Here is a 27,937-nt window from a genome sequence, read left to right on the forward strand (position 1 = left end):
ATAACCCGAGACATTGGTGGGGAAACGGGGGTCAGAATCTAGAGGGGGGCCGGAAAGTGCAGCAAACTCACTACTGGAAAGAAGGAAAAAAAAAAGCTTCCGGTTTCTCTTCCCCCTAACCTTGCAAAGGTTACAAGGCTGCAAGACTTGAAGAACTCCCAAGAGACAAAGAGCAGGCCTCCTCTTTGGATTTACATATCAGTGGGGGAGAGTTAAGGAACTGAGTCACTACAATTCAGTAGCCTAGGCAACCCAGTGGGAGTCCAGAGGAGCCAAAGACTGGAAGCTAAATACCATCAATTCTGCACAGCCCTGCCCTGCAGTGTTACTTACCCCCTGAATAAATAAAATAAATAAATAAATAAAAAGAGAGAGATTTACCACGCATAACCTGAGGGTGTCACCTTTGCACACCCTTAACCAGGAAGAACCAGGCAGAGCTCTCAGGCCGCACCCATCTCAAGCCTCCAAGGCTCCTCCAACAGCAGGCAGTCCACTTAACACGGACACAGTATAAAAAAAAAAAAAAAAGAAAAAAGAAAAAAAAAGCGCACAGTGACGCAAGAAGAATTAACTATGCCGAGTAACAAACACAGAAATAGAGGGAGCAAGATCAACGATGACACTATGATGCCTCCAAATAAGCAAAACACCCCAAGCCAAGAGTATGAAGATGATGAGATAGAAGAAATGCAAGATACGGATTTCAAAAAATTTATGATAAGAACATTTAGAAGTTTTCAAAAGCAAATCCTTGAACTACAGAAATCCTTAATGGACAAGATTGAAAATCTTTCTCGTGAAAATGAAATTTTAAGGAAGAGTCAAAATGAAACTCAGAAACTAGTAGAACAGGAAAGTGTAATAGTCAAGAGAAATCAAAATGAAATGAAGAGCTCAATAGATCAAATGACAAACACATTAGAAAGCCTTAAAAACAGAATGGGTGAAGCAGAAGAGAGAATATCGGACTTAGAAGATAGAGCACAGGAAAACATACAGTCAAACCAAAGAAAAGAAGAGGAAATTAGAAACCTGAAAAATATTGTTGGGAATCTACAGGATACTATTAAAAAAACCAACATTCGAGTTCTAGGAGTTCCTGAAGGCATGGAGAGAGAGAAAGGATTGGAAGGCCTTTTTAGTGAGATACTAGCAGAGAACTTTCCAGGTTTGGAGAAGGACAGAGATATCCTAGTACAGGAAGCTCATAGAACCCCCAATAAACGTGACCAAAAGAGATCCTCACCACGACACGTGGTAATTAAACTTACCACAGTGAAACATAAAGAAAAGATCCTAAAATGTGCAAGAGAGAAATGTCAGATTACTCTCAGAGGATCTCCAATCAGACTCACAGCTGACTTCTCATCAGAAACCCTACAAGCTAGGAGGGAATGGCGAGACATAGCACAGGTGCTAAGAGAGAAAAATTGCCAGCCCAGAATATTATATCCTGCCAAGCTCTCATTTGTGAATGAAGGTGAAATAAAGACCTTTCATAGCAAACAGAAATTGAAAGACTTTGTGGCCACTCGTCCGGCCCTGCAAAAGATACTTAAAGATGTGCTACACTCAGAAACACAGAAACACGGCCATCAATATGAAAGAAGGGAAAGGAAGAACACCTACCAGTAAAAGAGCATGGGAAGCTCAAAGCATATACTAGAAAATATTTCCGGGAAAATGGCAGGGCAAAGTCACTACGTATCAATTGTCACATTGAACATTAATGGTCTGAATTCTTCAGTTAAAAGACACCGTTTAGCTGACTGGCTCACAGAACACAACCCAACTATTTGTTGCCTACAAGAAACACATCTCTCTAACAAAGAGGCATGCAGACTGAAAGTGAAAGGTTGGAAAAAGATATTCCATGCCAACAGAAACCAAAAAAAAGCAGGTGTAGCCATATTAATATCAGACAAAATAAACTTTAATACAAAAACTGTTAAGAGAGACAAAGAGGGACACTATATAATGATTAAGGGTTCAATTCAACAGGAAGATGTAACTATTATAAATGTATATGCACCTAATTACAGGGCACCGGTCTATTTAAAAGATATGTTAAGGGACTTAAAGGGAGATTTAGATTCCAATACAATAGTACTGGGGGACTTCAATACTCCACTCTCAGAAATAGACAGATCATCCGGACAGAAGATCAACAAGGAAACAGCAGATTTAATTGACACTATTGCCCAAATGGATCTAACAGATATCTACAGAACTTTCAACCCTACATCTACAGACTTCACATTCTTCTCAGCAGCGCATGGAACCTTCTCTAGGATTGATCACATACTAGGCCATAAAGCAAGTCTCAGCAAATTTAAAAGAATTAGAATCATACCATGCAGCTTCTCAGACCACAGCGGGATGAAGCTGGAAATTAGCAACTCAGGAAACCCCAGAAAGTATGCAAACACATGGAGACTGAACAACATGCTCCTGAATGAACACTGGGTCATTCAAGAAATCAAAAGAGAAATCAAAAACTTTCTGGAAGTAAATGAAGACAACAACACAACATATCAAAACTTATGGGATACAGCAAAAGCAGTATTGAGAGGCAAATTTATAGCAATAGGTGCCTATACCAAGAAATTGGAAAGGTACCAAATAAATGAGCTTTCAGCGCACCTCAAGGACCTAGAAAAACTGCAGCAAACCAAACCCAAATCTAGTAGGAGAAGAGAAATAATTAAAACCAGAGAAGAAATTAACAGGATTGAATCCAAAAAAACATTACAAAAAATCAGCCAAGCAAGAAGCTGGTTTTTTGAAAAAATAAACAAAATTGACACCCCATTGGCCCAATTAACTAAAAAAAGAAGAGAAAAGACCCAAATCAATAAAATCAGAGATGAAAAAGGAAACGTAACAACAGACACCACAGAAATAAAAAGAATCATCAGAAATTACTACAAGGACCTGTATGCCAGCAAACAGGGAAACCTATCAGAAATGGATAGATTCCTGGACACATGCAATCTACCAAAATTGAACCATGAAGACATCGAAAACCTAAATAGACCCATAACTGAAACAGAAATTGAAACAGTAATAAAGGCCCTCCCAACAAAGAAAAGCCCAGGACCAGATGGATTCACTGCTGAATTCTACCAGACATTTAAAGAAGAACTAACTCCAATTCTTCTCAAACTATTCAGAACAATCGAAGAAGAGGGAATCCTCCCAAATTCTTTCTATGAAGCCAGCATCACCTTAATCCCTAAGCCAGAGAAAGATGCAGCACTGAAAGAGAATTACAGACCAATATCCCTGATGAACATAGATGCAAAAATCCTCAATAAAAGTCTGGCCAATAGAATACAACAACACATCAGGAAAATCATCCACCCAGACCAAGTGGGATTCATCCCTGGTATGCAGGGATGTTTCAACATTCGCAAATCAATCAATGTGATTCACCACATTAACAGACTGCAGAAGAAAAACCATATGATTATCTCAATTGATGCAGAGAAAGCATTTGATAAAATTCAACACCCTTTCATGATGAAAACTCTAAGCAAATTGGGTATAGAAGGAACATTCCTCAATATAATCAAAGCAATTTATAAAAAACCCACAGCCAGCATCCTATTGAATGGGGAAAAGTTGGAAGCATTTCCACTGAAATCTGGCACCAGGCAGGGATGCCCACTCTCACCACTGCTATTTAACATAGTTCTGGAAGTTTTAGCCAGAGCCATCAGACAAGAAAAAGAAATCAAAGAATACAAATCAAGAAGGAAGAAGTCAAACTATCCCTCTTTGCAGACGATATGATTCTGTACTTAGAGGATCCAAAGAACTCTACTAAGAGACTATTGGAACTCATAGAGGAGTTTGGCAAAGTGGCAGGATATAAAATCAATGCACAAAAATCAACAGCCTTTGTATACACAAGTAATGCCATGACTGAGAAAGAACTGCTAAGATCAATCCCATTCACAATAGCTACAAAAACAATCAAATACCTTGGAATAAACTTAACCAAGGACGTTAAAGATCTCTACGATGAAAATTACAAAACCTTAAAGAAAGAAATAGAAGAGGATACCAAAAAATGGAAAAATCTTCCATGCTCATGGATTGGAAGAATCAACATCATCAAAATGTCCATTCTCCCAAAAGCAATTTATAGATTCAATGCAATCCCAATCAAGATACCAAAGACATTCTTCGCAGATCTAGAAAAAATGATGCTGAAATTCATATGGAGGCACAAGAGACCTCGAATAGCTAAAGCAATCTTGTACAACAAAAACAAAGCCGGAGGCATCACAATACCAGATTTCAGGACATACTACAGGGCAGTTGTAATCAAAACAGCATGGTACTGGTACAGAAACAGATGGATAGACCAATGGAACAGAATTGAAACACCAGAAATCAATCCAAACATCTACAGCCAACTTATATTTGATCAAGGATCTAAAACTAATTCCTGGAGCAAGGACAGTCTATTCAATAAATGGTGCTGGGAAAACTGGATTTCCACGTGCAGAAGCATGAAGCAAGACCCCTACCTTACACCTTACACAAAAATCCACTCAACGTGGATTAAAGACCTAAATCTACGTCCTGACACCATTAAGTTATTAGAGAACATTGGAGAAACCCTTCAAGATATTGGCACAGGCAAAGAATTTCTGGAAAAGACCCGGGAGGCACAGACAGTCAAAGCCAAAATCAACTATTGGGATTGCATCAAATTGAGAAGTTTCTGTACTGCAAAAGAAACAGTCAGGAGAGTGAAGAGACAACCAACAGAATGGGAAAAAATATTTGCAAACTATGCAACAGATAAAGGGTTAATAACCAGAATCTACAAAGAGATCAAGAGACTCCACAAAAACAAAACCAACAACCCACTTAAGAGATGGGCCAAGGACTTCAATAGACATTTTTCAAAAGAGGAAATCCAAATGGCCAACAGGCACATGAAAAAATGTTCAAGGTCACTAGCAATCAGGGAAATGCAAATCAAAAGCACAATGAGGTTTCACCTCACCCCGGTTAGAATGGCTCACATACAGAAATCTACCAACAACAGATGCTGGCGAGGATGTGGGGAAAAAGGGACACTAACCCACTGTTGGTGGGAATGCAAACTGGTCAAGCCACTATGGAAATCAGTCTGGAGATTCCTCAGAAACCTGAATATAACCCTACCGTTCCACCCAGCCATCCCACTCCTTGGAATTTACCCAAAGGAATTTAAATTGATAAAGAAAAAAGCGGTCTGCACCCTAATGTTTATTGCAGCACAATTCACAATAGCCAAGACCTGGAACCAACCTAAATGCCCACCAATGGTAGACTGGATAAAGAAATTATGGGATATGTATTCTTTAGAATACTATACCGCAGTAAGAAACAACGAAATCCAGTCATTTGCAACAAAATGGAGGAATCTGGAACACATCATGCTGAGTGAAGTAAGCCAGTCCCAAAGGGACAAATACCATATGTTCTCCCTGATCGGTGACAACTGACTGAACACCAAAAAGGAAACCTCCTGAAGTGAAATGGACACTATGAGAAATGGTGACTTGATCAGCATAGCCCTGACTGCTAATGGACAACTTAATACATTATCCCTCATAGTATTTTTTTTTTGTCTGTTCTACTTAATATGACTGGTTTAATTCTGTAATTATCACACAGTTATTCTTAAGTGTTGAAAATTAACTGAAATGTGATCCCTGTTAAACATAAAAGTGGGAATAAGAGAGGGAAGAGATGTATAATTTGGGGCATGCTCGGGCTGACTTGCCCCAATTGGTAGAGTTGGAAACATACCAGGGGATTCCAATTCAATCCCATCAAGGTGGCATGTGCCAATGCCATCTCACTATTCCAAGTGATCAATTTCAGTTCACAATTGATCATAATGAAAGGACTAAGAGTCAAAGGGAGCACATAAACAAGTCTAGTATCTGCTAACACTAACCGATAGAATAAATAAAGGGGAGAGTGATCCAACATGGGAAGTGAGATACTCAGCAGACTCATAGAATGGCGGATGTCCTAAATAGCACTCTGGCCTCAGAATCAGCCCTAAAGGCACTCGGATCTGGCTGAAAAGCCCATGAGAGTGTTTCAGGCATGGAAAGCCAAGACACTCTGGCAAAAAGATCTCTGTGAGTGAGATCCCAGTGGAAAGAACAGGTCTTCAAAGAGGGAGGTGCCTTTCTCTGAAGGGAGGAGAGAACCTCCACTTTGACTATGACCTTGTCTAAACAAGATAAGAGTCGGAGAACTCAAGGGGCTTCCATAGCCTTGGAAACTCATGACTGGTGCATAGGGAGATTACTGATGCCATAAACAGGAGTGTCAATTGGTAAAGTCAACAACAGGAGTCACTGTGCACTTACTCCTCATGTAGGATCTCTGTCCTTAACATGCTGTACACTGAGGCTTAATGCTATAACGAGTACTCAAACAGTATATTTCACTTTGTGTTTCTATGGGGGTGCAAACGATTGAAATCTTTACTTAATGTACACTAAACTGATCTTCTGTTAAAAAAAAAAAAAAAAAAAGAAACTATCAATTCCCAACTTGACTCTCACTGGGATTAAACATGACAATAGGTCTGATCTGATTTCATCATCATTTAAAAAAAAATCATCTATTATTTTTCACTTTATGTTTCTGTGTGGGAACAAACTGTTGAAATCCTTACTTAAGGTATACTAAGCTGATCTTCTGTATACTAAGATAATCGAAAATGAATCTTGATGTGAATGGAAGGGGAGAGGGAGTGGGAAAGGGGAGGGTTGTGGGTGGGAGGGACGGTGTGGGGGGGAAAGCCATTGTAACCCATGAGACGTACTTTGGAAATTTATATTCATTAAATAAAAGATAAAAAAAAAAAAAAAAAAAAGAAAGAGATACACGTATGGCATCCACATGGACATAACCCTTGAAATCCCAGCAGGTGAGGGGGAATATGAGGCATGTAGCAAGTCTCTTTTATCCATATGCCTGGAAAACACTGATGGGGGCTTTCCCTGTTACTTTAAACATGTACTCCACAATACCCTTGGGCACTCCTCTCATCACCTTAAACAAGGCCTTAAGAGCCTGAAGCATGCCATGTGTGAAGCATGCCCCAAGAGAGTCTAGCAAAAACGTCCTCACAAAATTAACACTCAGTAACCAATACATAAACCAATTATTCACAATGCTGTAGTGTAATTGGTGTATGATACTGTCTTAGTGACTGATAATATCTGTTTTTGTTTCCTCTTTATGTAAACTAGCTTTACTTTTTAAATTTTTAAATAAAAGTGGCAGACACTTTTGATAGAAAATTCAAGTACAAAAAGGTGTAAGGTGAAAAGTGAAAAACTACCCAGTCCTCCACTTCAAGCCCCATACCCTCACCACCAACACATTCCCTTGTTTCATTGTCCTGAAATGTTCTGAACACCAACGACTTTATATGAGGCATGGGCAGGAAAAGTAACAGGGGTAGAGCCTTCCACTGTGTTACCTGCTAAACCACAAGAACAATCCTGAAAAACTGCCTGGCCGGAAAATGCATTTTGCCATATCTCTGAAGTCACTTTTTGTGCTGGTAAACAAGTGAGAGATAACCGAATGTGAAATAACCCTGAATATTGCCGGCGATGTAACAGAGTCCAAATTCTCTACTATCACAACCCCAACCCCACAAACATATTACTTGTGAATTATAGCTTTAGTACATTAGACTCAGGGCTAACCGAGTAGCCATTAGCCATGGGTGGCTCTTGAGCCATTGAAATGAGACCACTGAAGTTGAAATTTATTTAAATTTAAATGGCTGGGGCCTGCACCGTGGCTCACTTGGCTAATACTCCGCCTGCGGCGCCAGCATCCCATGTGGGCACTGGGTTCTAGTCCCGGTTGCTCCTCTTCCAGTCCAGCTCTCTTCTGTGGCCAGGGAGGGCAGTGGAGGATGGCCCAAGTGCTTGGGCCCTGCACCCGCATGGGAGACTAGGAGGAAGCTCCTGGCTACTGGCTTCGGATTGGTGTAGCTCCGGCGGTAGCGGCCATTTGGGGGGTGAACCAATGGAAGGAAGACCTTTCTCTCTGTCTCTCTCGCTCACTGTCTAACTCTGTCAAATAAAAAAAAAATTAAATGGCTAAGATAGTACTGCTGTAGTACTCAAAAATGTATTGCAGGGGGAGGTGGAACAAGGCTTATGAGGCTTGACTGTTGCTTTATCATTTGCAGAAAATTTAAAGAAGGCACAAGAACAGAATTGGGATAGGGTGGTCTCTCCTTTTATCTCCAATCAAACTGCAGATTTACCATTATAGGTGCTGGGTAGGCATGGCTGATAATTTTGGAACCTTAATATCAATGACATAAACACCAACCACACCTGACTGACTTAAAGGAGTGTTTCAGATTTGAATCGTTAGCTTAGTGAGCATAAGTTTCTTTGTGCCTTAATTTTCTGAGTTGTAGAAAAGGAAATTTCTGTGGGGCCGGCACTGTGAGGTAGCAGGTTAATGCCCTGGTCTGAAGCACCGGCATCCCTTATGGGCGCTGGTTCGAGACCCGGCTGCTCCACTTCCGATCCAGCTCTCTGCTATGGCCTGGGAAAGCAGTAGAAGATGGCCCAAGTCCTTGGGCCCCTGCACCCATGTGGGAGACCTGGAGCAAGTTCCTGGCTCCTGGCTCCAGATCTGCACAGCTCCAGTCGTTGCAGCCAACTGGGAAGTGAACCAGCAATTGGAAGACACCCCACCCCATCCCCGCCTCTCCTTCTCTCTGTGTGTAACTCCTTCAAGTAAATAAATATATCTTTAAAAAAAAAAGAAAGAAAAGGAAATTCTTTGATTTCCTGGTTGTTGTGTTAAATGCATTAGTAGTTTTCAGCATTATTCTTCATTGCCCCATGAGCTTGATGAATTTTAGTCAATCTCTTTCTCCTTGTAGAGCTATTTTTGTTTATAAGTCTCTAAGCATTTCAAAATGTAATTTAATGTGCTCTTTCATAGTAGTCTTCTCTGTGTATACTAAAGCTCAGTGAGGGATAGAATAAACTCCATCAAGGGATCAAAAACTGGAATGAGTTTAGTGAAAATTATTGACGCCGCTACTTAGTGATTACCAGAAATATCTGCCCAAATTTGTGCTAAGCTTCAACTACAAAATGCTTCAAAGCTGGTGCTTTGTTTTTGTTTTGTTTTGTTTTGTTTTGTTTTTGATGGAGGAGGGAGGTTGGTGCTGTAGCATAGTGGGTAAAGCCACCACCTGCAGTGCCAGTATCCCATATGGGTGCCGGTTCAAGTCCCAGCTGCTCCACTTCCCATCCAGCTTTCTGCTATGGCCGAGGAAAGCAGTAGAAGATGGCCAAAGTGCTTGAGCCCCTGCGCCTGCATGGGAGACTTGGAAGAAGCTCCTGGCTCCTGGCTTTGGATCAGTGCAGCTCCAGCCATTGCAGCTAATGGGGAGTGAACCAGCAGATGGAAGACCTCGCTCTCACGCTCTCTCTCAGCCTCTCCTTCTCTCTCTCTATAATTCTGACTTTTTAAAAAAAGGTTTATTTTGTAATTGGATAGAGAAAACCATCAAAATAAGCTAAACAAATCATTGCCTACTAGGATCTTTGAAGTGGGGAGGGGGGTGGGTTTCATTACAGAAAAACCAAAACACATCTTTTGTTAACATCTGTGTCTATAGCATGCAAATGCCAAGAGGAATTCTGGATTTTGTGAAAGGACAATGTCCTCCTAAGGTATTTTTTTTAAAGATTTTATTTATTTTATTTGAGAGTTAGAGTTACAGTGAGAGGGAGAGACAGACAGAAAGGTCTTCCTTCTGTTGGCTCTCCAAATAGCCGCAATGGCCAGAGCTGCGCCAATCTGAAGCCAGGAGCCAGGTGCTTCTTCCTTGTCTCCCATGCGGGTGCAGGGGCCCAAGGACTTGAGCCATTTTCCATTGCTTTCCCAGGCCACAGCAGAGAGCTGGACTGGAGATGGAACAGCCAGAACTAGAACCAGCGCCCATATGGGATGCTGGCACCACAGGCTGAGGATTAACCTACTATACCACGGCACCTGCCCCACATCCTAACGTATTTTAAACATTCTTGGATAACTTTGTGCACTCTGCTAGTTAGTTCAGAGGAGCTACTTTCACTTCAAAAAATCAAAACAAGAATGTCTGTGTTCTACTCTTGGATGTAGATGTCATGGAGCACAGATCAATTAACTGTCACCTCAAATGGTGAAAAAGAAAAACAAAAAACAAATGAAATAATACAACTGACCCCTAAATACATCCAGCAGCTGTGGTCATACTAATTATTGTGGCATCATGCTGGATCTGTAAATGTTGCCACATGACCTCTTAATTCCACTGAAGGCAGAAAGACTGGGGGACAGGGAGAGAAAAAGACATGGAAAACATTATCTCCTTGCTCAAGTTCACATAAAAATTTGCATATCTAATTATTCAGTATTAATTGATTTTCCATTAATTTCAAAATCAGGTTTGATCACTTGCAGTCCATTCTATTGGATCATACAACAAACGGTGGTGAATGGAAATTTTATTCCCCAAATTTGCTTGTGGTCAGTTGTTTATAGCTCAGAATGCATTTTTCAAGATTTAAAAACGAACGTGTTTGAAAGAAAGATCATTGGGTTCCCAGGGGCAGTCCATAGGTGCTTAATTCTACACTCCATGTTACAGATTGTATTTCCTGTCTCTACATAATATGCTTCTGAAGAGGAAAAAAAAATCCTTAGAATTGTTACTCAGATGCAGGATAAGTATCTCCCCACCTGCAGCCTGGCTGCTTCTATCAAAATTGGCCTATAAACAGGTTGCCTGGAAAACACAACCTGCGGCCGGTGCCGCAGCTCACTAGGGCTAATCCTCTGCCTGCGGCGCCGGCATCCCAGATTCTGTCCCGGTTGCTCCTCTTCTACTACAGCTCTCTGCTGTGGCCCGGGAAGGCAGTGGAGGATGGTCCAAGTGCTTGGGCCCTGCACCTGCATGGGAGACCAGGAGAAAGCACCTGGCTCCTGGCTTCGGATCGGCACAGCGCACCGGCCGTGGCTGCCACTGGTGAACCAATGGAAGGAAGACCTTTCTCTCTGTCTGTCTCTCTCACTGTCTAACTCTGCCTGCCAAACAAACAAAAAATAAATAAATAAAAGAAAACACAACCCAGCCTTCCCAGAGGTTTCCTAACACCTGACCCTGGAAGAAAGAGGGAACATTCCTTTGAGTCACGTTGGAGGGTAGTGGTGCCTGCAGAGGGCAGTGAGGCAGTGACTGGGTGCTCCCTGAGTGCAGACAGTAAGAGGGTGCCTCAAGGTGAGTTGAGGAAACAACAATTAAATGAGCTTTCCTCTTGCACACGAGCTGGGCACTTTAAATAATGTCAGAGGAAGAACAATGCCCCAGAAACACTGTAGGGCTATATTCCAAACAACCGATGTAGGGACCACTGAGATTAATTCAACTCTGGCATTCTATGTAGCCAGCTACAGTTTTTATGTTTGAAACAGTGAGACGTTGGGGCTGGCATTGTGGGCAGCTGTATTTGTGTGCCTGTTCAAGTCCTAGCTGCTCCACTTCCCATCCTGCTCAGTGCTAAAGCACCTGGGAAAGCAGCAGAAGATGGCCCAAGTACATAGGCCCCAGCACCCACGTGGGAGATCTGGATGGAATTCAAGGCTCCTGACTTCAGTCTGGCTCAGTCTTGGCCATAGCAGTCATTTGGAGAGTGAACTAACAGATGGGAGTGTTCTCGCTCGTTCTCTCTTTCTCTCTCTCTCCTCCTGTCCCTCTCTCTGTCACTCTGCCTTTCAAATAATAAATAAATCTATATTTTAAAAAAATACACATAACAGTGAAACAGAGCATGGGTCATGACCTTAAAGGTTTTGTTTGGTAGGCTCTGGTTGCCTAGGTTGGAAACTGGCTAAATGATGGATCTTGTTGGTCCTCTAATCTGTTTCCTTCACCTCTATGAAAACAAAACAAAACAAAAACAATTTGCCCTGTAATCCTTGTCTCAGAGTCTGCTTCTGTGAGAATCTGAGTAGCAACACATTGCAGTAATCCTGCGATGACTCTGGCTACTGCTGCCCGGCTCCTGGCAGGAGAGTAGGCACATATGGAGCCTCTCTCATCACACTCACCCCAGAGGAAGTCAGTGTGTGGACAGCAGGTTGCTCGGATGCAGGCAGGATTGTATCACATTCATCTGCATCTAGTGAAAGTCCCTGACATAATGGGCCTCTCAACACTACTGCAGTTACAAATAACAGAGCTCACTCCGGAGGTCAAAGGGAGCAGACAGAGGCGGCCTTGTGTGCTTTCCTTTTTTCCTTTGCTGACTCTAGTAGTCCTGACACAGCGAGCTAGTCATTAGGCCCACAATGTCGGGGTGGGCGGTTTCCAAACAGAAAAAGATCTCTGATGCAGAGAGGGAATTAAGGGATGAGGAGACCCCAGGGGCAGCCTAGGGAGCGTCTGCAGCCCTCGGGGGAGCTGAAGGTTCTCTGGGAAGACTCCTATATTAGGATCCAAGAAGGAGGTGACAGCCATTCACCTCCTTCAACTCCCCGGACTCCTTCCTGCCTTATTTTTTCTCCTGATTTTTATAATGACACACTTTCAGTTTATTTTATAATCACCAGCTTAACCCTCTGCTAAATAAAGAATTCAACAAATAGAAGAAAAAAATTGTTTCTCAACAGTAGAGACGAAGGCTGTAAATAATAATCAAATCTCAAAATGTCAGTTTCATTCATATACATTACATTCTTTTGATGTTTCTGATAAGAATTCAAGGACTCTCAAATTCTTGATAAATGAACCCTGGCCTCAAAGGGCATGGTTTATTTGATCCCTCCTCAAAATGAATGTGTTTTTTCATCACTACGAAAAAAGATCAAGAATTCTTGAGGAATAAGTGGACTTCCCATGATGTGCACATACACACAAGCCTCTTACATACAGTAAGAAATGGATTTGCACAAGTAAACATGTGGCAAATCTGCATAGTGCGGATTCTGACTTGGGGCCAGATGCTTTTCTGTGTTTCTCAGTCCCTGAACTCATGAACTCTTTCCAGCTACAACTAATGTTATATGCTAGAGGGAAGATATGTGCTGAAGGAATTGTTCTCTATCTGCAATTACTCCCTGGAGTCTTGAAGTCAATATTTGCAAATTACTAGTACAGCAAATGACTGGTCAGTGACTCAACATACAGCTGCAGTATAAACTCGGGGCATGATTCACAAATGATTCATCTTCTATCATAGCTGCTGACAGAATCTTGGCAATGAACCCTGTCTCTCAGAGGAAAGTTCAGCTTGGCAACGACACTGGTCTTTAGAGAAAATCTGGTGTGTGTGTGTGTGTGTGTGTGTGTAGGGAGAGAGAGGTATGTGATATTTTTGTACACATAATACATATCCATTATATCTATACATACATATATATACACAGGGCGTGTGTTTTAGTGAAAGATACACACAGACACACACATACCCAACAAAAAGAACAGCTGAATGGCCCAAAAATATATTGGGAAAGCAGTTTATTCTGGCATGTTTGTGTTTCAGTATATTCTGCTATTAAAATTTGGAGTTTGAGACTGGGCTTAAATCATGGTTCTATCACTTACCTGGTCATGTATTCTTTCTTATCTGAATCTCAATCAAATGAAAAATAATGACTTTAAGTTGTTGGGAACAGAAAATCTAACATAATGCACTTTAAAAAGCTCAAGAAAAATGCAATTAGAAGATAAGCTTATATTGGTGCAAAAAATTTGGAAATCTATACATACAGGTGATTTTCAAAAAGTTCATAAAAACCCCATTCATAGGTTTCAAAATTTCTTGCACCAGAATAGATTCATCTTTTAATTCCATCTCTATTAACTCTTTGAGAACCCTCAAGTTCCATGTAAAGACCATACATCAGTCGCTCAACTGCTGTGTGTAATATAGACTTTCTTGACTTTACTGGTCTTCATCACACAGACTTATAACACAGATAATATGATTTGATATAATTATCATAATAGAGGGGTTTTAACCAAAAGGGTGTGTGGAGTTACGCAGCCATATATTGCAGCAATATTATGGTACAATTCTAGGATACTTCCTGTAGATGTGAGTGCACAGAAATACATAAACAATATAGGAATTATGAAAATGCAAAACGCACTTGAGAATTTTATCTTATCATATCTCCTGACGTTAAGTAACGCGCACTCACACACACACACACACACACTCCATGGCCTGCAAGCCCTGGAAATCGTTCCCTGCCATAAATGACACTTGGCTTGTCACTTTTATTTTTTAATGATTAATGAATTCCATGTAATAATTGCCAGTTTTTCGCCACCCCCTTGTCCCCTGCTGCAAAATATCTAATCTATTCAGAGGAAGATAATTGCAGAGCTGTTGAGACAGAAAAGAAATTGCTGCATCTCACCACTGTTGTGCGCCTCCAGCTGTGAGGCGGAGTTGACAGCAACCTTGCATAGCGAACAGTAAAGGAGCCGTTTTGCCTTCTCTTCCTCCGTCTCCGTGGAAGGACATGAGCTATTGCCAGTGGCTGTCGTGGGGCTTTTTTCCACTTTAGAGGTGATCTCAGTTGTCATAACACTGCTTTTGCGGATTTCCACAGTTGTCGTCGTTGATATTGCTGGTGTCCCTGCGGTACTGTCTGCATTCAAAATAGCACAAGAAAGGAGAGGGGGACAATGGCATTAGTTTCCCTATTTGGAAATGTATCACTAATACTGGATTCTGCTAATAATGTTAAGAATAGCTCGCAACTGCTGCTTGCCAACCTTGTATCAATCACTTCATAAGGAAATTTATAAGCTGACCACACCTAATTCACATATTGAAATAAAACATTCAAACAATTCTTCAAAATATGCACAAAGAGTATTTACAAATAATTTGTGGGGTAAATAAATATACCCACAAATTTCTCTTGTTAACATGTGGCCTTAATAAAATAATGGTTACAATGTATTATATGTTGTATAATGTATTTCTACAAAGATAGGGTTTTAAAATTATCATAGAGGATAAATGCTTTTAATACATTTTTTCTTTTTCCTTACTACTTGTCTATTTGACTTCTAAATTCCATCTGTTGAATGAAACACAAGTAAAGATACTTTTGTATTTGCTTATGAAAAACATATGGGACTCTTAATGTCACAATTGCTTTGTCTAGATCAGCAGTTCAGAAAATCATTACTCTATCGGGAGTTATAATTCAACACTAGGCACAAAAATCATCAATATCAAAATTACATGAATTCTAGTTCGGAATGTTTATTAAATATGTTCTTTATCAGGCTGTGTACGAGAAGTTGCTGGTACAAATACCCAAATAGCCACAATTCACCAGGAATTCACAGACTGATCATACCATGTTAACATCACATCATTCCAAGAATTTGATGACCAGGAAATTGTTGATGCACTGTAACCCTACAACCTCCTGGCTCCAAAGTCTGATACTGAATCTGGAGAGATTAGCCTTCAAAGTGAAACTACTCTGACCTAACTTCACTTGGGTTCACACAGCTCTCCTCCCAAGGACGCCAATCACCATGTCAGTGATGTTTGCCAACCCCAGTAATGGATTTCAGATAAGCCCTACACTCAGATCCTACCTACTCTTAATGTTCTTATTTGTGACCCTCAATTGGTTCCTTATCGCCCTATGCGAACTTTTCCAGCTGCAGCTGCACTTGGAACTGTCATTCCATATGTCATTCTAAGTGCTGTTACAGCTATTTAAGGACGCACTGAAATGTGCTTGGTGCATGGGTTGGCCAGCGGATATAAAGAACAGTGGCATGCCTGCAAGGAGGTGTGGTCTCCATGAACACTTGCTTCTCATTAGCTCGTATTATGAAGGGTTGACTGCAGGTACAGGCTGCCTTTTACCTCGGGTGTCCCCTTTGGTACAGCTGTAGGGGTGGGAACACAGGAAGAGGTCCTGTATCGCCACATTCCTACATATAAAGTAAGAAATAAGAAGAGACACGGGCCTTTGGGAGGGGCTGCTGTACAAAAGGATTCATCTGGATCTCGCTTCCTTCACCAGACACTTCACACACCCTTAATCACTCATTTAGCTGGGAAGATCGTAAGTAAGTCTCAGTCATTGTTATAAAAAATATTTACCAATCATGTTTAAAAAAAAATCACACCGAAAATTAGTGTCTCATCACTAGAAAAAAATACAATTTCGTTAATGCCAAGTTTTGCTATTTTTATGCATTTATTCCCTTGGACACTGAAGTTTTACTTGCCTGCTAACTTTCCATTATTAAAACATCACATAACACCCAGATATCTCTGAAAATCCAGAGATGGCAGAAAAATATTACAACTTTAAGAGGGTCCTTTAGTTGTTAACTGTCTCCAGTAAAACAAATGATTTTTTAAATATATATGTGTATGTGCCTATGAATGGTTAATAAATGACCATAGCAGCAAATTAAAAAATCATGCTTACAAAATAACCTAATTCAGCCTTCGCAGCTGTAAAACAGGAAATTCCAGAACGTAAGGAAATTTCCCAAGGTCAGACAAGAAGTTTATAGGAAGTCTTCAAAAAGTTCAAGGAAAATGAATATAAAGAAAAACCTGCATAGATTTCAAAATTATTTTGCAGCAAAATAAACTTATCTTTCAATTCCATTTTCCATAAACTTTTTGGAAGCACCCTTGTAGAGTGAATCAGGGCAAAATATTTCATGGAATCAGGAGTTTGGAAAAAAAAAAATGCTGTGAATGATGCTCTTGGCCATGACTGATTCTCCACAGTAAGGTCAGAAGCAGCAGTGGGCTAAAACCACTGAAGTGTTCTTATAAGCAGCTGTATGGGGAGTGACAAGCGTAAACACAGATATTATATTTAATCTCAGTGTGGCCACACACTGAAGCCACAGTGTGATGCAGTGGGTATTTATTTCATTGAAAGCTACCATGGTAAAGATTTTCCTAGTAATACCTGCCTTCTAATAACTTTCCTTCTTGACTGACATGTTTATTTTATGTCATGATCTGAAAATGGCACATGGCATAGATCACAGTAATCCTAAGCGAATTTTCCTATTTATGGTGAAATTTGTTAGCAAAAGTATAGAATAAACAAAACTATGGATCTTCCAGTCTCTGTGACAGCTTTATTAGTGTTTCTCCTGACCCCAGAGGATAATGTACATTTATACCAAAGACGCCGTAAGATTAGAGACATCAGATTCCTTTTGCCGATGGCTGAGTCAAACACTGACATTCCTTAAGGCAAGTTCCTTGAGTGAGACAGGCTTAGGGGAATTAATATAACAAACTGCTTAACATCCAGCGCTTCTACTGTGTGGTATAGTAAGCACAGATATGTTATGTTCTAAGCTTGCAGTTAAGCTGAAAGAAATTCAAAGTTGCAGCTTTCATTTTAAATTTAATATACAGACCTCGACTCCTTAAAATTAGGGTTACAAAACCTTATAACCAGACACAGATTTTTCATCTATTTGTCAGATGAGTGATAAAGGGGCTCTTTTGAAACCAAAAAAGTAAGGTAAATATATTTGAAGATTGTGCCTTATTCAAAGAAAACTGACTGCTCTATATATTGTACACAAAGGCACATACAGCAGATTTCCCTTAATACGGTTCATTCAACGACCATTTACATACCATGCTTACCCACTCATTAAACTAGAACCTTAAATGTGTGATTATGTTAACAACATGTTTCTTTTTTCTTTAAGATTTTATTTATTTATTTGAGAGTTAGAGTTACAGACAGAAAGAGGAAGTCACAGAGAGTTTCACTACCCAAATGGCCATAATGTCCACAGCTGGGCCGATCTGAAGCCAGGAGACAGGAGCTTCTTCCAGGTCTCCCACGCAGGTGCAGGGGCCTAAGCACTTGAGCCATCCTGTACTACCTTCCCAGGCTATAAGCAGACAGCTGGATCTGAAGAGGAGCAGCCAGGACAAGAACTGGTGCCCATATGGAACGCGGGAGCCACAGGCGGAGGCTTAGCCTGCTACACCACAGTGCCGGCCCTGTGTCCCTTTCTTTGATACGAAGTGATAAGAATTATCTCTGTGGTTCCCTCTCACCCTGTCCTAAGTGCCCATAATTCCTGTCTAGGCATTAGAATAAGATAAGTAAACTTAAATTTAAGGACCAGTTTAGGGAAGCCAAAGAAGGCACAACTAACTGTTATGTGGGATCCTGGAGAGAGAGAGAGAGAGAGAAAAAAAAAAAAAGGACATCAGATAAAAACTTAAGAACCCTGAATATGTATGGGTTTTAGTCAATAATAACATATTGCTAATGGTTCATTAGTTGTGACAAATGTACCATAGTACGGTGAGATGTTAACAATAAAGGGGGACGGCACTGTGGTGCAGCAGGTTAAAGCCCTGGCCTGAAGTGCCAGCATCCCACATGGGCGCTGGTTCTAGTCCCAGCTGCTCCTTTTCCAATCCAGCTCTCTGCTATGGCCTGGAATAGCAATGGAAAATGGCCCAAGTCCTTGGGTCCCTGTACCTACATGGGAGACCCAGAAGAAGCTCCTGGCTCCTGGCTTAAGATCGGCACAGCTCTGGCCGTTGCAGCCATCTGGGGAGTGAACCAGCAGATGGAAGACCTCTCTCTCTGTCTCTACCTCTCTCTGTAACTCTGTCTTTCAAATAAATAAAATTAAATCTTAAAAAAAATAAAGGAACTATGTGTAGGGTATAGGTTATATTACACTTTTTTATAAATAAAAAACTTTAAAAATTAAGGTTTATTAAATTTAAGAAAAATAGAATTATAGTCAGTCAACAAATAGTTCCTCATTTGAATTGCAATGGCCTAGTGTGGTTTTATTAGTTTTCTTGATTCTTAATGAAGTTTCACTAAATTTTTCAAGGTCACGGGGCCAGCACTGTGGTGTAGCAGGCACCAGTTCTAGCCCCAGCTGCTGCACTTCTGATCCAGCTCTCTGCTGTGGCCTGGGAAAGCAGTAGAAGATGGCCCAACTACCTGGGCGCCTGAACCCACATGGCAGACATGGAAGAAGCTCCTGGCTCCTGGCTCCTGGCTTCGGGTGGGTGCAGCTCTGGCCATTGAGGCCAATTGGGGAGTGAACCAGTAGATGGAATACCTCTCTCTTTCTCTGCTTCTCCTTCTCTCTTTGTGTAACTCTGATTTTCAAATAAATAAACAATTCTTTAAAAAAAAATTCAAGGTCATAAAAATGCTCTAAAATAGAAATTTCGACTTGACATTTCATATCCTAATTCCAAGACTAGTGTTTGTCTTCCTATATTGCAATGACTCAAACTTCATTCCATCAGCATTTATTAAACAGCTATTTTGTGTTAAGTTCTATTCTAAGCCACTGGGAATAAGAAAGCTGGTAAATATAGATCATGCACTTAGTGGCAAAGTAGTTTATGAGACAACCTGAAATGACTTGAAATAATAATGTAATTATAACTCAGTAACTCTTAATCTGGCTTTGTTGCTATATGCTTGCATTTATACTTGACATGGACTAGACACTCAAAAAATATTTATTAAAAGAAACTATTAAAGCACTTACAGATATGAAGTCACAGAACGCCTCTAAAACTCAAGAAGTGCATATTATTTTTATCCCGACCTAAGAAGAAATTGAGGTATGCAGAAATTTGGAAACTTGCCTAATGCCATAGCTGTCAGGCAGCACGACGATTTGAAAAACCACAATCTGACTCAGCTGCACTTGTTCTTCATTTAATTTTTATTACTAAAATTTAGATTTTTTGGTAAAAGAGTTTGAATTAGTCATGATATTTTATGCATTCTGAAGATAGCATCTTGAACATTTGACTTAAAATGAAACTAAACACAACCCAAGCTAATCATGTACAGCTAATCATCCATTCCTGTAAATACTATATTGATCAAATCATTTTTAAAAGAGGAGAAAGGGAAAATCGACAGTTCCCAGATAACCTCTTGTGCAAAGCGGTAAAAATAAACCATAGCTCTCTTCATTGCACCTTTCCTCACCTCTCCAAAAGATGAGAAAGTAGGATAATGATTCACTTTTCTTCATTTTTCCCAAAGGCTGATTCTGATTCCTTTGCACTATTCAGCCAATGACTCCAGGCACAATATATGTGACAGGGAGTTGAAAATAATGAGTGAGATTCAATGGGAAGAAAAAGGATTGAGATGGTTTGTGCTTGTATTTCTGCGCCATTTTTCCGCCAGCACCCTGTAGCAAATATTCATTATTGCAACTGTCACTATTTGGCTTTGGCATCAAAACAGATTGCTAATACTTTGTGCAATGGGGCTTTCATTGAGGATGAAAGGAAATGTGTCAGTATTCCAAATAGCCCATTTTTGACCCTCATCTTGTAAAAAAACACTGCAAATACTTTTTAAAAATCCACAAAGCATAGGAATGCATTCCAGAAAATATCAACAACTTGAATTCTGGATAACCAATGTAGAGCAGCCAAGTTACGTGTTTAAGTACGAAGTGTATTCCTCTAGTTACAGCTTCATAAGCTCAGTGGAAAAACCACAGGTGGAGTTATTTAAGCTTCCTCCTAGCTAACAGTAATTAATGTTATGACCCCAAGTGCTCATCATGCTTTCCTGAAGACTGAGGCCTCAGAATCGCATCTGATTTTTTTTCCCTGTATGAATCTGTCTCACTCAAATTTGCTATCAAGTGAGTAAAACATCTGCTTCCTCTTAAACATGCTGACATTCTAAAGTCTAGAAAGATGCTTCATGACCATAAAAAGAAACAAAGCACATATCTTTGGAAATTATTATTGGCAGTTTCTTTTCTATCAATTCTATTTACTTTAACCAACATTTATTGAGCACAATAGTCCATGCCTGGGCCTGCCTGTGCATGGAGCTCTGCTTTGTACTCTTTTATTTTTTTAATTGGGAGAGAGTAAAGAGAAAGGGAGAGAGAGGAGAGGGGAAAGAGAGGGAAGGGGGGGGGGGGAGGGAGAGAGGGAAGGAGACTGGTTCATTTCCTAAATGGCTACTTGAAGCTGGGAACTCAATCCAGGTCTCAGTGGTGGTAGGAATACAATTACTTGAGCCATCTGCACTGCCTCCCAGGGGCCACATTAGCAGGAACTGGAGGTGGTTACTGAACACAGGTACTCTGGTTGGGATGGGGGTACCTTAACTGGTATCTTAACCTACTAAACACCTGCCCTTTCCTTCTACTGTTTAGGGTTACACATTTCCCAAGCCAATGGGATAAAAGGCCCTTTAGATTTCTATGATTTTGGTCGTGTAAGAACTTTTTTATGAGACTCAGTAATCAAGTAAGCAAATGGAAATTACAGGAATAGGAAGCGAGAGTTGAAGTGGGTGTTCCAAAGACCACAGTATAAAGACTGAGTTCCTGTGTGTGTGTGTGCTGCAACATACATGTTGTTGCAAATAACAAGATTTCATCCTTTTTATGGCTGTTGAGTATTCTATTGTGTATATTTACTACATTTCCTTCATTCCTTGATGGACACAGGTTATCTTATATGTATTAGAAATTATAGAAAGGCAAGATATGCTAAAAACTTACAAAACACAATCATCAAACTGAAACTTCTGAGATTTTTTTAAACGTGTCCACATTACAGTTTGTTTGAGGCAGTTATATTAAGAGTAGATTTCATACACAGAAAAAAGTGGTTAACTGTTGAACACTTAGAACAAATTATTCTGATAAAAAAGCATTTGAGATGGAGTCTCAGCTGTTCCACTTCTAGTGCAGCTCCCTGCTAATGTGCCTGGGAAAGCAGCAGAAAATGGCCAAAGTGCCTTGCACCCGTGTGAGAGACCTAGAAGAAATTTCTGGCTCCTTGCTTTCAATTGGCCCAGCTCTGCCCATTGTAGACATTTGGGAAGTGAATCAGTAGATAAAAGATCTGTCTCTCCCTCTCTCAATCTCTGTCTCTCTCTGTTCATTTCATAGGATAATTTTATCCAAAATTTGGACTTTTCCTATCAACTACTCAAATTCTGGGGTAACCAGATTAGCAAATCAGCTTGCCAGGTGAGATCATGGTTGCAAAAGTCCTAAGAGGGAGGTGGTGGGCGGGGCTAGATTAAAGAAGGATTGACTTGGATCAGATAACAGAGAATGGAGACGATGAGAAGTGGAAGAGGCAGGAGAATCCTGCCAAACAGGAAGACAGGGCAGAGAGTCCTGCAGTACTGTGGTCTCCACAGGGTGTCCAGTTCCTCACAGGGAGTTAAGCAGAGCCCACAGCTGGCCAACCGAAGCTGAGATCGACCTTATATCTTCAGATTCTACCTCTCTGAAATGTCCTTGATCTCAAAATAGACTTGATGTGAACTGGGTTTTCAGCATGTAAAAGCAGGCATACTCTGTGGTGCCCTCATACTCCACATAGCCAACAGGGAAAGGGAGAAGATGTAAACAAGGGAAGTAGGCAAACTGAACATGGCAGTGTTAGGGACATGTCCGGTTATACCACATGCTGTGATTATCACCAAAAACAAAACGATGAGTGATAAGTTTTATGGAAAATTTCCTAATTCTAAATGTTAGCACCTGTGTGTGCTCTGTGATTGACACATCCGCAGTTGAGAGGTGCCTAGAGACACTACCTGTGTCCTCAAACACTGCTTGTTTCCACAATAGCTAGGAGACTGGTCCTATGGCTTGAATTGGGTTCTCTCGGAATAAAAAGTCTCTACTTTAAGAGAGATATGCTGAGTAGGGTTTACATTTTTTTCTTTTTTAAATAATGTATTTATTTGAAAGGCAAAGTTATACATACATATATATAAATATAAATATATATATATATAGAGAGAGAGAGAGAGAAAGAGAGAGAGAGAGAGAGACAGAAAGGAGAGATAGAGGAAGAAATCTTCTGTCTGTTGGCTCATTCTCCAAATGGCCACAATGGCCAGGGCTGGGCCAGATCAAAGCTAATAGCCCAGAGCTTCATCTAGGTCTCCCACATGAGTGCAAGGGCCCAACTACCTGGGACATCTTCTGCTGCCTTCCGGGAGCATTAGCAGTGAGCTGGATCAGAACTGGAGCAACCAGGATTCAAACCAGTGGCCATATGGGATGCTAGCACTGAAGGCTGTGGCTTAACCCACTGGCTACAGCGCCAGCCTCAAGTTTAAATTTTTTTTTCTATCAAGTAATCTGGCCTCTCTCCCCTCCTTGGAATCCATAAAGAAGGGACTTATGTTAGGATGGAAGTTTTGGCAAGTTTTCTCAGCCAAACTTAACACTCCAGAGATGTTGGTTGATTGTATTCACCTGAGGAAGCTACCTCCACGTTTCATCATGGCAGAGCCTTACCTGCCAAAAGGCAATGGTGATTATATTCCCTACTCCTATAGTCTACAAAAATACTGCACAATACAACAAGAACAGCATCTTCTACATGATTGATATTTTTTAAATATAGACAATGTCATCCAATTTTGTCTGTAAGGCATCTGCCTGTTTGTCAAACATTGGGGCATATCCTTATATGGCATTAAAGTTCAAATTGACATAGCTATGACATATCAATGTAAATTATCTAGTTTTGTCTCCTAGTCTTCGATTCTTGTTATTTCTCCATTATCATTTAAAAAACACGGTGTTTTTTAATCTTTTTTTTTCAGTTTCATTGACTCTCCTATGATCCAACAATTAAGAGGCCAACACCAAAGTGTGTGATTCTGTTATTACATGGTGTGGTCTGAGTATCTGTACTTCTAGCAACTTCTCAGATCAGACTGCTGCTTCAAGAGCTACCACTGGTGTGCCTTAGTTTAGATTCAGTGGTCTCAGTGGCAACACTAAATGACACTTCCATAATGAACGTAAGACCACGAAGTAAAGCCTGAGTGACCACTGTCCTCGTCTGCCTTTAACTAAGGACTTCCTGGGACACAGGATTTTCAGTGCTAATAGGGAAATATCCCTGGCAAGCAAAGACAAACTGGACTCCCTAAGAAGGGAATTAAGAAAAACTAGGAAAGAATTGTTTTTCAAAAATAGAAACCACCCAAGGAAACAACAAAGTTAGTTTTGTTTGTTTGTTTGTTTGTTTGTTTTTTAGACAGGTAGAGTTATAGACAGTGAGAGAGAGAAGAGAGAGAGGTCTTCCTTCAGTTGGATCACTCCCCCAATGGCCGCCACGGCCAGCACGCTGTGCCGATCTGAAGCCAGGAGCCAGGTGCTTCCTCCTGGTCTCCCATGCAGGTGCAGGGCCCAAGCACTTGGGCCATCCTCCACTGCCTTCCCGGGCCACAGAAGAGAGCTGGACTGGAAGAGGAGCAACTGGGACAGAACCAGTGCCCCAACCGGGACTAGCACCCAGAGTGCCAGCGCCGCAGGAGGAGGATTAGCCAAGTGAGCCACGGTGCCAGCCCAAATTTAGTTTTTGAGATATGTGTGATCATAAATGAGGAAGGATGGGGACACATTCAGATCTCTGAAGCAGAGAAAAATTAACAGCTAAGCTAATGCTTTGTTTGTAAAGAAAAATAGCCTTTTCTCCCTTAGAATTTGTATGTTTGTGTGCTTTTAAAAATTATTATTTATTTGAAAAGCAGAAAGGGAGGGGGGGAGGGGTGGAGAGGAGAAGAGGGAGGAGGAGGAAGGAGAGAGGGAAAAAGAGAAATCTCCCATCTGCTGGTTCACCCCTCACCCCCCAAATGCCTACACCAGCGGGGCCAGGCCAGGCTGAATCCAGGAACTGTCTGGTTCTCCAGGGACTCAACTACTTGAGCCTCATCTGCTGCCTCCCAGGGTGCTTCTAAAGGCAGCTGGCATCTGCAGCCAAGCTGGGACTCAAACCCAGTCATACCAACATGGAATGCTGGTGTCCCAAGTGGTGTCTTCATTGTTTTGCCATATGCCCATCCTAGAGTCTTTATGTTTCAAAGGGAATTCACTTTCTATTCTGCTAACAGACATTTACCATAAACACAGTTCATCTTGTTCAAACATAAATTAATCCAAAGTAAGTTAATTCAAAACTACATTAATCAAAAGCCAAGATTGTAAGGTCTTGGTGTGGTTACTTGTGTGGATAGAAGTGGTGTATATACAACTGATAAGCACCAAGATGAATGTGTGAGATTTGCTGGAGTTAGTGATCTCTCTGATAAATAGCACAAAAGAGAAAGAAAGGAGAGGATACAAAAGAAAATCAACTCATTCCAAAACTATTTTAAGTGGTGTGGATTAGAAAGCTGCCTTTTCAGGCTTCTAATAGCATTTTTTTGTAAGGTAGAAGATAGGGGGAAAAATCACATTTTTCACAATCCAAGAATGGCAGTAACCCTGTTCCAAGATCTTTCACAGTGAAAAAATACGCGTGCTGCAGTCACAGTTGCTATTTCATCAATGAGAGGATCTGTGCATTGAAAGCCTCAATTTAAAATCTGGAAAAACTTCGAGGCAAAGAGATTGCCTTTGGCAGTGTATCTATTGAGTACATATAGAAATGGCCTTTTTCTTCCAGCTGTGTGCTTTAGGGTAAGAGTAAGGATTTGCCTTGGTGTCCATAATACCTAACTTTTAGGAATTAAGGCATGATACATCATGACCCTTGAAAGAGTCTACTATTCTAAATTGGACATAACACGGGGAGAGCTTGCCTTCTGAGTAGAGAATTTAAAATGGGAAGGGGTGCGGCAGGTGTTGTCACAGTGGTTCAGACACTGCCTTGATGCACACATCCCTTATCAGAATGCCTGGTTTGAATACTGGCTCTACTTTTTTTGGAAAAATTTATTTATTTATTTATTTGAAAGAGTTACAGAGATAGAAGGAGGGACACACATACACACACACACACACACACACACACATGCACAGAGATTGATCCACTGCTTCACTCCCCAGATGGCTGCAACAGCAGTGCTGTGTCAGGCCAAAGCCAGGAACTTCAACCTCGTGTCCCACATGGGTGGCAGATGCCCAAATGCTTGGTCCATCTTCTAATGCTTTTCCCAGGTGAATTAGCAGGGAGCTGGATCAGAAGCGGAGCAGCTGGGACACTAACTGGCACCCATATGTGATACCTGTGACACCCCCTGGTTCTACTTCTGATTCTAGCTTCCAACTATTAAGCATTTTGTGGATAGCAGGTGATGGTCAGGTAATTACATCCCTATTACCCACATGGGAATTCTGGATTAAATTCCTGACTTCTGGTTTAGGCCTGGCCAGCCCCATCTACTGCAGGCATTTGGAGAGTGAATCAGAGATAGATCTTTCTGTGTGTCTCCCTTCCTTTCAACCAAAAAAAAAAAAACAAACAAACAAATAAATAAAAACAATTCAATAAATAATTTAAGTATGTATAGAGAATTTAGAATGTGAAAACAGTAGTGCAAAGTCATTTAGAATTCAAATCCTTGCTCTAGAATTTTATCAGGCATCTCATATAATAAAAAACAAGGTAGGCCGGCGCTGTGGCTCACTAGGCTAATCCTCTGCCTGTGGTGCCGGCACCCCGGGTTCTAGTCCCGGTTGTTCCTTTTCCAGTCCAACTCTCTGCTGTGGCCCAAGTGCTTGGGCCCTGCACCCATATGGGAGACCAGGAAGAAGCACCTGGCTCCTGGTTTCGGATCAGCGCAGCGCAGCAGTGTTGCAGCCATTTGGGGGGTGAACCAACGGAAAAGGAAGACCTTTCTCTCTGTCTCTCGCTCTCACTGTCTAACTCTGCCTGTCAAAAAATAAATAAATAAAAATAAAAATAAAAATAAGGTAATAATTGTCAGCTCTTCCCTTCTTTCCTTTCTTCCTGTTTTTTTTTTTCTTTCTTTCTTCAACCGTACAGCTGTCCTGAAGGTAAGAAAACAAACTTACATAATGGAGGGCACAATGATAACATTTAGCTTGAATATAATTTAGAACATCACCACATCTGATCTCGGGCATTTTGTTGTATATACAAGAATTCCTTAGCATTTTCCAATTAATGATAATGACACTTTATAGAAAACGTTCTAATCATCCAAAAGATACCGTGATGTAACTGATAGGCACTTGCCACGATCCATTACTCAAAACTTTCCGATGAAAGGACTGAATGTCATGAGACTAGGTAAGAACTTCATAGGGAAAAATTCCACCAGAGAAATGATGGATATGCCTGGCAGAGATGCCAGAAATATAGAAAAAGAAAGTACCTTTTCAAAAATTGAGAAAACATCTACTTTTCACTGGCAATTTTTAAAATCAACTGCTGAGCATTCCTTTTCAACTGTAGTCTGAATTGTCTCAAAACTCAAACTGCCAGTAATTTTACTCAGGAGAGTAATTTATTATTATTTTCCTCTGCAGGGAGTGGAGGAAGAGAGAGGTCATCATATAATTACTTCTTGATAGAATTTCTCTCTACAAAGTAGCTGTTTCCATATTGTATTAATATGTTTTATCCAAGACGACTTTTAAGAGTTGGATGAAAAGTATAAATTTGAGAAAATCCGTGAAAATACAACAGGAAAAATCAGAATTCTACTTATCATTTACTCATTATGAGCCCTAAAAGAATGACAGAACTACTGGAACAAGAATAAAACCCTCAGTCAAATGCTCGTCTTCCCCAGCAAAGTCAAGATGGTAAGATTGCTTTTCTTTATCTAGGAAACCTACAAATGAAATTTGCACAGTATGGCTAGTATAGAATTATCTCTCCCATTATTCTCATAAGTGTCACACAATTCCAGAGTCTCCAAATGACAGCACACTATGCACCACGTGTTTTTTTTTTTCACTTTTGAGAACATATCCGTTGTCATTATATTTTGCAAAAATAATAATTGAAACATTTTAAAAGTCTATTTTTTTTCTAAATGATGTCACCATTTTTGTTTTCTTTAGGTC

The 27,937-nt window shown here is 40.6% G+C and overlaps 1 protein-coding gene across 7 annotated transcripts in view; it reads right to left on the reverse strand.

The window, feature by feature from the left end:
* The window catches only part of ZNF385D (zinc finger protein 385D), a 1,082,242-nt gene that overhangs the window by 14,604 nt on the left and 1,039,701 nt on the right, over positions 1-27,937 (reverse strand). For all 7 annotated transcript variants that reach the window (XM_051858856.3, XM_008266055.5, XM_008266056.5 and 4 more), the window contains one exon: positions 14,491-14,724. In XM_051858856.3, the coding sequence (XP_051714816.2) occupies positions 14,491-14,724 (234 nt within the window). The remainder of the gene's footprint in view (positions 1-14,490; positions 14,725-27,937) is intronic.

The sequence above is a fragment of the Oryctolagus cuniculus genome, chromosome 4 (assembly GCF_051225735.1).
Source record: "Oryctolagus cuniculus isolate XC-2025 breed Fujian yellow rabbit chromosome 4, ASM5122573v1, whole genome shotgun sequence".
NCBI lineage: Eukaryota > Metazoa > Chordata > Mammalia > Lagomorpha > Leporidae > Oryctolagus > Oryctolagus cuniculus.